Source organism: Plectropomus leopardus, chromosome 6 (assembly GCF_026936395.1).
Source record: "Plectropomus leopardus strain MGB_pleo_1.0 chromosome 6, ASM2693639v1, whole genome shotgun sequence".
Taxonomy (NCBI): domain Eukaryota; kingdom Metazoa; phylum Chordata; class Actinopteri; order Perciformes; family Serranidae; genus Plectropomus; species Plectropomus leopardus.
The window spans coordinates 21375215-21386672 of NC_142181.1; the positions used below are offsets into that span (position 1 = coordinate 21375215).

Sequence of the window (11458 nt, forward strand, 5' to 3'; positions counted from 1 at the left end):
GAAAATGGAAAAAGCACCTCTGTGAAAGATCGCAGGAAGCGAACTGACCCTCCTGTCAGTGTGGAGTTATGTAACAGAGGAGGGAGGGGGAAGAAAGAGGAGACTGTCCAGATCTTCCTGGCACAATCTGTTTATTTTTTCCCCGCTGTCAACTAAACAAACTGCTCCACTTTATCTGGCTCTGTTCTTCGTACGCTCTCGTGCAACTCACTTAAGCTGTCGGCCCCTGAATGTTTCAACACAAGAAGGACTGATTAGTTTAGGAGCTGTTATCCCATTAGAGCAGCTGTGATTAATATGTGAGCTTGATGGGTTGCAGCCTTGCCTGGTCCACAGTGTGCTGGATTTAATGTAGCAGGACAATCACTGCCTGTCCTGGCCATTTTGGTTGGTAAATAGAAAATCTATACGGTGTAAGATTTAAGATTATGAAGGATAGTTGTGCAACACTGGGCCTCATAAAGCAACATTAAGGGGACAGCTAGAACAGGAGGCTCATAACAATATAATTTATAACATATGAAATGTGTCTGCAAAAGAGGAGATTTAAGGGAAAGAATTGAGATGGTGATTCTTAACCTTGGACAGAGATGCATAAAAATAATCTCACTGTAAGATCTGTTGGCAGCTGATGGAGGTTTTGATTAATTTAACAGTCGTTCTCCTTGTTTTGCCTGAAGACTGTGACAGTTTGATTGTCTTGCAAAATTCTGGGAATATTCAAGAAAACACTGGTGTAAAATACGGGTCATCTGTACAAGCTGTATTACCAGGTCAAATGCAGATAGAAACAAACCTTTTACCATTTCAAAAGCAGACATAGGTGTTCATTGGGGGACACAGGAGAAAAGTCCCTCTCAGTTTTTCAAACATGTACATTTGTCCTCTCCAACAACGAAAAACATGATTGATGCAGAAAATTTCACCACAATGCAGGAAATTAAGTGTTTGACACTCAAAATGTCCTGGGGTAGAACCCCAAACCTCCAGTTTCATATGTGCCAACAATAAGAAAAGAGGAAAATAAGAAACATTTGCCACTGTTTTTGTGTCTAGTTTGGGGAGCGTCCAAGAGCATCTCATCGGTCAACCTCAGCACTCTAACTTGAGTATAAAGTTGCAAAAGTCTGGTGGCACCCGCCCATTTAAAACTGGTGAAAACAAGCAATAAAATCTTAAAATAAAAAATACAATAAATTATTATGGACAGAACATTTGTACGTGTACTTTTCCCCAGATAAATTCACTATTAAAATGTAGGCTTTTTACATTGAAATTGTGCAGAATTTACAAAATTCCCCAATGTCTTTTGAATTCCCAGAGATTTCCGAATACTATTCTTCTATGTTTAAAAAGGTGTCAGACTTGGAATATAGACCCTCGAACTTATAGTCACATTTCTGACTGATAATATACTCTGTTCTTGTTTATTCTAAAATTACAGACAATGACTTTTGTTGACTGTTTTTGGATCACCAAATTTTCCCAGCAGATGAGAGACACGAGAAACATTAATTACATTTAATGTATTTTACAAAATGAAGATTAACAAGTGATCAACATCAAAACAAACATACTGAACAGACAGGTTTTCCATCATTACTGAGTCACGCTGTGTTGCACTTAATAGAATACTTCACTCAACTGTATATCAGTTAGCCAAGCCTTGTTACCTTGAATTTGTGAAGAAAACCTTGTTTTTCTCACATGCCTCCAAAGAAACGTGTAATTCAAGTCTCATTTACCCAGTCATACAAACAAATAACAAATGGATTTTCATTAAAAGTCAAAAATGTCAAAAATGTGTGCCATAATCTGTAATACATTGTGGATATAGACTCTGTGGCCAATTTATCAGGTACACCTGTAGAGCTCTGTCAGAGGCGGTTTACACCTGGTATGAACGTGAGTTTTGGGTAATCCAATCACAAGTGGACAGTGCTGAATATAAGTGTAAACGACTACCAAGAATGGGTGTGATCTGATCATTCAAACCACTTGCTGACACATTTGACCACAGACTTTCTGCAGCGTAAATGCTTTTGTGTCCCGATGCACCTCTGATAAGGACCACGTCATCACTGCACGACGTGGTGGTTTTTATTAACAGCCTAATGCTCTATAATGCCAGCATCATACAAGTAGACTTGTATGAACTGTTGTATTAGATTTTTCACGTGTATTTAATAAAGTGGTCACGGAGTGAAAATTATCGGAAGACACTTAACAAAAGCCAAAAAACTACATTCAAGAAACAGAGCACATCTCAGTCAGCATGCTCATCTTCCTCCTCTTCTTCACACGAGACACCTGATGGAAAACTACCGCATTTTGAGGGTCATGTCTGCGTGTACAATCTGTCTCTTGATTCTGCCGTCTCTTACATTCATGCTTCCCCAGCTGCGCCTCTCGGGGCAGATTATCAATAAGCTCGTAGAGAGTGAAGATGCTGAAACAGATTTCATCATAGGCTGTTTTGGCGCCGCACTCAAACATGCAGGCGAAGGCCACAGCAGGCGGTGCACCAGGTGAGGAGGGCAACTCCAAATAGGCGAGGTCAGAGTAGGCACTGGGGCCCTCATAGATCACCCAGGGGCCACGCCAACTGTCTGGATCACGGGGAAACAGGCTGAGGAAGATGCCCAGATCTTTGCGTGCGGTGGTCCATGTTGGATGGGAGTACACCACCCAGGTGGGGGTGAGGAAATTAGGGTGATTGGGTGTCAGGGTGGTGGAAGCAGAGGTGTTTGGAGACAGAGTTTGACTGGAGTTGGTCGTGCAGGATGTCCAGTGTCTGGAGCGAGGTTGGTGCAAATGATGCTCAAGAGATGAATGTAACGGGGCAGGAAATCCCACAATGCTACCATGACAACCATTCCGAGGCTCCACCAGTCGCTGCACCAGCTGCCCCTCCTGAAAGGCCGCTCCATCGTCCAGACTTAGGGCCTGCACCCTGTACCCGAGAGGGCTGCGTGCGTTACAATACAAGACATTAGTCCCATCTTCTTCATCCACAGACACCAGCTGACACTCCACACTCTCTGGCACCGGCACTGGCTCTCCAAAACGCCAGGTTCGCCCATGGGTGTCACTGTGGAAGCAGAAGGCGTGGGGAGTGGAGTGGCAGAGCTGTCCGAAGCACTCTTTGCACTCGATGTGGTAGGCGTAAGCAGGAATCAGCAGACGACCCGACTTCAGCTGGATGCCGTGGCCCGGGCCCAAAGCGAAGGTGGCCCATTCTGCAGGGACACAGGAAGTGACACTTAAAGGAGGGGTTCAAATTTGATCAAGTCTGTCTAAAAGCAAGTCACATTGAAACCATTTTTGGCCACTAAAGTTATTTCCTCTATGAAGGGATCAAGATAGGGATTATGGAGCAGTGTACATAATGATTGTGTGAGTATTTCTTTAAGACAGACTAAAAAAAAAAGTGAATCTTCCCTTTAACGGGATTTGTTATCACGTCATAGTAAACATCTATTGTGTAGGAGACAGCAGTGAGGTTTCAAATTGCAACTAACTGAGACCTCTCCCGTACGCCCAGCATGCAGGACAGCGTCTCCCAAACCTTTCCTCGATTTGTCCCGTATGTTTTAGATCGCTCCCTGCTCCAACACAGCTGATTCAATGATCAACTCATTATGAACTCCTGAAGCTGCTTGATGACAAGCCGATCATTCAATTCAGCTGTGATGCAGCAGGGAGAGATCTAAAACATGCAGAACAAGTTGTACCCGAGGAGAGGTTTGGGCAATGCTCGTGTTGGAGCTCTACGCGAATCAAAAATGCGAAGGGCCCCTTTAAACAAACAGCTTTCTATGTTTTCTTAGTCAGAGCAACATAATGGAAGTCTCTTTTAGGGCTGATTTGCTCCTCATGTCCCCCTGACCTTTGATAGTGTCTCCGATGACCCTCTTGGTGATGTCTGTGATAGGACTCCAGGTGTCCCCTTCATCAGTGCTGCAGATGTAACAGAGCCGGGTCACATTCTTCCCCGTCACCAGCTGATAGGACTCCGAGGTGTGGCCGAGGACAGCGATGAAGAACAAGAAGAGAGTACCTGTGAACTCGTCGTACACCGGGCACGGGTTCATGGACCGGTGGCCTTGCAGGAATGCAGTGCCCAGGACTCGCATGTCCTCCCACTGCAGCAAGGACAGGACAAAGGAAAGGAAGAGTCCAAAATACTATCATATCTAAACAGAGAGAATTCTTGAATAACAAGGAGGCTCAGAAGAGAAACACAAAGCAAAGGTATCTGCAGCATTTCTCATATTTTTTGTCGTTTTTTGATTGTATCTGCTAAAATGTTTTCCATTAGAAGTTTTTAGAGAGGTGGAAACACAATTGACCTGCTCCTTGTGTATTTATGTACTTGTCGGAGAACATCTAAGTCTGTGACTTGACTCTTGAGCTGCATATTTTGAAGAAACTCTTTTATACTTTCATTAAAGTATACTTTGCTTTTACTTTGATAAATTAATACAAGAGTACAGGTCTTCAATCTGCAGGGAACTGCAGAGTCCAGACCTGAAGATTCAGCACTGACCTCTACATAGTTTCTGTAAAAAGTGCCTTTCCTCATGACCAGCAGGTGAGCCTGAGAGTCGGACGGGCTCAGTCTCTCCTCACAGAAGGCCAGGAAGGACCTGGAGCGGGACAGGTAGAGCAGTGCTGGGACTCTGTACGTCACTCCGTTGGGTTCCTTGTGGAAAAGCACCGACCTCGCTGGGAAATAGGGTGACCTCATTCTCCTCACTGTGTGGATATTTCAAGGTAACTCACAAAACAACATTAAACACAGATAAACCCAAACATAAACATATGAGTCAATTATATACAGAAAAGTAGGTGAAACTGTTAAACTGTAAACGGGGATACAAATAGTGCGAGGGTGAATGGATGTGCAGAGCACTAAAATAAGTATTATGGGAAATGTAAAAGGGGAATTTATATGCATACACTAGGAGGTTAATGTGTGCTTTATACGCATATGTATTTGTGCAGTATCCTGATATTCATTTTAAAAAGTAATGGATAATATGTAAATGTTCTTTTTTCTATTCCACGAGTCTATTTCGATTATTGACTGTTACTCAGGTATGCTTTTTATTTTTACTAGTTTATTGGCTTATCTATTATTTTCTTATTTTGTTGGCTTTACTTGTGTGATATCATCTTTTATTGTTCTATTTATCTCATTGTATTCTGTTTTTAGTTATTTTATTTATTTTAATTTGTACACATTATCCACTTTTAATTGTCTACTTTTAGTATTATCACTATTCAGTTTTAATTTTTGTTTCTCAGTTCGGACTCACATGTCTTTCTAGCTTTATATATTGATTTATTTTTTATCTTAATTATTATTTTTTGAGTTTTTATTCTTAGCTTTAATGGATATAATTTGCTTTTATGGTTGCTTGCTGGTTTTGTTTTGTGCCTGCAACTTCTGCCACAGCATATTGTGCTTCCACATGGAATAAAATGTGCTCTATAAATGCAATTTTGCTTGCTTACATGTCACTGCACAAGTTGTGTTTGAATTTATTTATAAAATGTGTAAATACAGTCAATTTTTGGTAGGGTTGAATGTGGATTATTGTCATGAGTAATTTAACTTTTATTTAAGAGATGCTGCATTAGAATCAGATTTTTTAAATTAAAAATTTTATCTCAATATTCTCAGTATGAATTCTGTTTACTATCTAAACCACAACAGTGTTATACACTTCTGCCTGCTACTGGCTCCCCCGCTCAAAGTGTTAAACATTGTTTAGTAGGATGATAGGAGGCATTTTAATTTTCAGTACTGCGTCACACCTGCAAGACTATCAAATAGGCCTGCATTTTAATTAAAGCCCAACTTCCTAAATATAAATCTGACTCTACTAAAAATGTCACTTACCTTAATTCAGCCTTTACAACCGCTTCAATAGAACAAACTGAAAAAAAGCATCCTGTCATTGGAGGAGTTGCACAAGTGGACATAGTCTGTAAATAGACAGAAAACCTAACAAATTGACACTGCCTATTTTCACCATCTACAGTGTCACATTCAACACATATCTATCAGTGAAACCTTCCTGTGTATTTGCATTATGAATTACAGTGAAAGAGGAAGTTCCATTTAAAGCACAGGCCATGAAAAAAATGACTGCAGAGTACTTACATTCAAAATGCTCTGAGAGAACGACTGCTTCTCTGTGAGGACGTACAGTATGTGTCAGCATTTGAACTTTGGGATGACTGTGTGTGTGTGTGTGTGCATGTGTGTGTGTGTGTGTGTGTGTGTGTGTGTGTGTGTGTGTGCATGTGTGTGCATGTGTGTGTGTGTGTGTGTGTGTGTGTGTGTGTGTGGTTAGTTTGTGGGGGTTTGAAAACCATGGCCTCTCCTCTCTGTTCCCCATTCAGTGAGCAGTATGGCATAGTGCTCACTGACCCAGAAATGGACCACACTCATCAGATCTACAGCTTTGGATGAATCAGCGGAGAGTAGCCATTGTGGAAATGAAGGCCTGCTGAACAATGATTTCATGATCTGTGTCCTGTGTGCTTTTCTTTCTCATTTTCTGCAGAATGTATAGAAACTAAGGCTTGTATTTCATACTTGAGACAATGCAGTAGCCTATATGTATGATGTATATATTGAAAAATACATGTAGACTGCTTTCTTGCTGTACTTCTCTGACATTATTTATGTAAGCATTTTCTAACTGATAGCAAATTAAGGTTGAGTTCTTAGCTTTAAAGAAAGATGTTTTAATGTGCACAAATGATTTTTAGAATTAGGTAATTTGTGATTACCTCATTTTGTACAAACCAGCCCCATGACAGGGTGGGATAATTGGCATAATGATAAATTAGTTCGAATATATACAGAAGACATAAACAGAATATACGACCATTTTTATAACCTAAGAACATTTTTAAGTGGTTAATCAGTAGGAATGTCTCGGCCTAATTACTTTTGCCGCTGACCATACAAAATAATAATTAACTAGATAATATAAACATTGTTTTCAAACTTAAAAAAGAAAATAGTTCTGTCTCAAAATACAGTTAGTGACAAATACAGATTTTTAGGTCCCTATTTGAGCCACCTTTGTGATGAAATTATGTTTACCAGCTTCCAGTACTCATCACAAACTTTTATGTTATATCATTATGTAGTTGATTGCCTTGTCTGTTAACTGGAAAAAACACATTTTCACAAACCACTTTTTTTTAAAACTTTTGATACTGTAAATCATAGACTGTTTGTATACAGTCTATAATGCAAACATATTGCTGTTTTGCCCCGTTAAAAAGGGGCTGTTTTGCTGTAAAGTGCTTTCAGGAAGCATTTCTTATTGTTTAAAATGTTTAAAATCAAAGATAGGGGAAGTACATTTAATTTAGAGCAACCTTGGGGTAACAAGTCTGTCATTCCTCGCAAAAAAAAAAAAAACAAAAAAAAAACAGAAATCTGCCTGACATGTTAAAATCAGAGCATAGCTTTACAGATATTTCTGACGTCATCAGGTAGCGACCCGACCCCACATGGCAGCCTGCTGAAGTTTTGACGGAGCTTGCAAAGGTAGAGTTAATTCTGCGGTCCATTTTTCGTTATGAATAATTTCACAACACTATATTAGCTTATTTCAATCAGCAGAACAACAGACAGATGTTAATTATCGCAGTCAGACGGTCAGCTAGACGGGAAGATACGAGTTAGCTTTCAGGCTAACAAGTTAGCAGAGCTAAAACTGTTTATTTTTTTCAGACACTTTCAGTCTGTCTGCAGCCACTGTCACTCAACCCAAGATAGACTGTTTTTCTTTAAATGTCTTTTTAAATAACACGAACATATACGCTGATGTTTTGTTTTCCCTCGCGCTTATTTTAAGAAAACCACATCACCAGTTTATGATTAGCAGTGAAGGAAGTAACAATACCACACTGTGAAAATACTCCACTATAAGTCCTGCATTCAAAACCTCAGTTAAGTAAAAGTATGTGAATACTACCAGCAAAATGTACAACTCGTGTTTTACTATTATATATATATATATATATATATATATATATATATATATATATATATATATATATATATATATATATGATGTTTTGGGATTATTATTACGACAGCAGTAATGTTTCTAATGTATTTTCCTGCTGTAAATGTTCAAGGTTGTGCTTATTTTAACTACTTTATATACAGTTGTGTATTTCAGTTTACAGCACTGCATCATATTTTATAAGATCATCTCATGTTTGTAGCGTGGCTGTCATGCCAATAAAGCAAATTGAATTGAAATCGAATTGAAAACATAAATCTCCATAAAGTAAATAAAGCAAACCATAAAGTTTTCAGAAAAGTGTACAGCTTTGTGACATTAAAAAAAAAAACATCACTCCAAAAAAACTCAGAATTACTCAAAATAAACTGGAAAATGATTCAGTTGTTTCTCAAAAATAGCTGCCAATTAATTTCCTGTTTTTTCACTAACTGATTTATCGCCTAATTGTTTCAGTGGTAGTTGTATAACCTATTTGGCAGCTAGAAATGTTCTGTCTTTATATATATTTAGTGTATTCTCTTTTTGTTATTGTTTTTAACATTGGTAGTCTTAACCATGAGAAGGATTTTTTAAATAAAAATGGATTTTTTATTATTATAATTATTATTGATATTATTAACAATAACAACAAAAATACTTATTGTCATTCTACTAAATATAATTTATAAAAAAACATCAGTTTATGTGGCTATTATTATGCTTTTGATGCAAACCGCAGTTTGTGGTGTTGTTACATTATTCTGCATTGTGCCAAGACATGTTTCTTACATTTAGTCCGTGTTCATTAATAAATCGTTCAAAAGAGAAAGTTCAATACTGCTTTTTTTCCCAGTAGTATTCACTTTGGCATACAGCGGTATTAAGGGAACACCACAAACTCATGTTTATCTTGTTAACTCACATTTTTTTCAGCATGGCCCGGCAGTGGTCTGAGGGCCACTCCTCATCCATCCTGTGTGTCACGGTGTCTCCAGGCCCAGAGGGTCTCCTCGCTTCAGGCGCTGAGGGTGGAGAGGTCACAGTGTGGAGCCAGGAGGGGACCATCATAGGCCGTCTCACTCTCCCCGGTGAAGATGACAGCACAAGTGTCGTGTTTTCTCCTGCAGCTCCAGGCCAGCTGTACGTGTCACACGGAGAAGCAGTGAGTGTGCTCGACCCCCGAAACCTGAAGGGCCCCGTGGAGGAGTTTCAAGGTGCAGGGGAGGAGGAAATAAATGCATTGGCGCTAAATGAGATGGGTTCAGCCCTGGCAGTGGCTGATGACTCCGGGGCGGTCCGGGTGCTGGAGCTCCCTGGGGGAAAAGTGTGCAGGACTCTTCGTAGACACACAAACATCTGCTCGTCTGTAGCTTTTCGGCCTCACAGGCCGAATAACCTGGTGTCTGCTGGACTGGACATGCAGGTGAGGGAGGCGAGCGTTTGTATTATTTACCAAGACTTTTCTTCCCTAGTGCATATTTGTGTCATCTTTTTTGTCGTTTCAGGTGATGCTGTGGGGTCTGCAGAAGACACGCCCTCTATGGACCGTCAACCTCCAGGATGTGGCAGAGGAAGAAGACGACCATCAGCAGCGTCCCGGTCAGCTGTTCAACCCACCACTGGTCCACTGCGTTTCTGTGGCGAGTTGCGGGAACGTTTTGGGTTGTGCGGCAGAGGACGGTCGGGTGCACGTGATGCGGATCGGCAGCGGCTCTAAACTCGAACAGCAGGGAGCGGTCAAGGCCCACAGTCAGGGCGCCTCGCAAGCCCACTTTGTTAGTTTCCTCTCCCACCCTCACTGGCTCGTCACCGGGGGGAATGACGGCCAGGTCGCCCTGTGGGATCTCAGTAAGCACCCGGTGGTGAATCCGGAGGGGAAGACCAAAGCTGGAGCGACAGCAGCTCCACGTAGGAAGGGTAAGAACAAGGCAAAGAGGAAAGGACAACCCCAGGATAAAGCAAAGATGACACCAAAGGCTGAAGCAGAGAAAGAAGTGGAGGATGAAGGTGCAGAAGGTGCAGAGGAGGAGACGGAGGAGAAGTCTGGACCCAAACTGAGCATCTGTCATGGGGACAAGGTGAACTGGTTGTGCCCTGCTGTGCTGAAAGGAGAACCCAGTGTGGTGGTCGCAGATCAGAGCTCCAGTCTGACGGTCTACCCGCTGTCTCCACTGTAGGTTCACGCACTGAACAGCCTTTTCTGTCATCTTTTGTTCTCATTACAACAGTACACTAGTTTGACTAGGGCTGCAATGATTATTTTCACAATTAATCGTTAAGTCTCAAAACTGTCCCCAAAAAATGTGAACAGTTTCTCAAAGCCTAAAGCAGGGTTGGCAACATTTCTGGTATTATCATTTAAAATTTTTCTTGTTCATCAGCGTGCCTTATCGATATAAAGTCAAGCTGTCACTTCTCAAATTGCTCCGTTAAAACTAAGTCTATGTCTAACGTCCGTTGTTTTAGGCAGTGGTTTAAAGCAGCAGAGCTCCTCCATCACAGTCAAATCACAGTATCTTGCTGTGACCGCTAAACGTGTCATGCACATCCACACTCTCATCAAGGGCATTGCTTAAATTGCAAACTTTCCGTTTTTATGCGTGTGTCCCTTCATATCATACCGAGTCCCCTCTCTATATTTGGACGTTTTTGTGGGTCCATGAACACAGCGCTGGCAGAAATCTTCAGGGGTTTTTCCTCAGCAGCAGTTTGAGTTGCGGGATGGATAATTTATCTGTCCATCTGATCAGAGTTGGTCAGCTCGATGGATGAGAGGAGCAGCTGCTGCAAAGGCAAGTAAAAGCAAACTGTTAGACCCAGGTCAATTAATGATTGTTTCACTTTCACTGCCTGGTGTTCTGCTGCTCTGTCTGTGCCCAGAGTATGTGCACAATGAATAACCATTCAGTATTTATTTTCCAACAAGCTTCTAATAAACGCTGTAGCTCAAAAAATAGAAAATAAATAGATGATAGCAATTATTGGCATGGCAGACCCTCACAAATAAAAGAATGTGTGGGAAACCTTCACTTAAACATTTCAAAAACCTCTCTTACATACTTGCTAGAGTGTCATTAGTTTTGCTACGGTGTGCCCAAGGTTGCCGACCTTTGACCTGAAGTGACTGCTTCAAATAGCTTCTTTTGTCTGAATAAATGTCCAAACCCTAAAGACTCTCCATACTTTCATAAATGACAGAAAAGCAGCAAATTCTCTCATTTAAGAAGGTGGAAGCAGTATGTTAATTTTCTTTTGATCCACTAATTGATAAATCAGTTAGTCATTGCATCTGTAATTTTGGCTTGCCTTATTTTTAGTTTACGTAAAATTCTCCAGAGTATACAGTTTGTTGTTAGATTTGATTCATTATTTGTACCTCTGATCAAAAAGGGGTGTTGCGGGCAGAAACCAAA

At 40.8% G+C, this 11458-nt stretch overlaps 2 protein-coding genes across 3 annotated transcripts; one reads left to right on the top strand and one right to left on the bottom strand.

Moving 5' to 3' along the window:
* Positions 1-732: 732 nt before the first annotated feature.
* Positions 733-6115, bottom strand: neu4 (sialidase 4). Of its 2 annotated transcripts, XM_088078970.1 has the most exons (4): positions 5909-6115; positions 4550-4758; positions 3890-4145; positions 733-3239 (listed from the first exon to the last, which is right to left on the bottom strand). In XM_088078970.1, exons 2-4 carry the CDS (start codon positions 4748-4750, stop codon positions 2248-2250), a joined length of 1449 nt encoding a protein of 482 aa, XP_087935096.1. In that variant the 5' UTR covers positions 4751-4758; positions 5909-6115; the 3' UTR covers positions 733-2247. The 2 variants fall into 2 exon arrangements, with proteins under 2 accessions (XP_087935096.1, XP_042342169.1); XM_042486235.2 differs by having other exon boundaries at positions 4550-6114.
* A 1396-nt stretch (positions 6116-7511) lies between these two features.
* wdr53 (WD repeat domain 53) lies at positions 7512-11080 on the top strand. Its single transcript, XM_042486616.2, has 3 exons — positions 7512-7579; positions 8979-9468; positions 9551-11080. The coding sequence occupies exons 2-3, from the start codon at positions 8980-8982 to the stop codon at positions 10220-10222; spliced, it is 1161 nt and encodes a 386-aa protein (XP_042342550.2). The 5' UTR covers positions 7512-7579; position 8979; the 3' UTR covers positions 10223-11080.
* Positions 11081-11458: the final 378 nt, after the last annotated feature.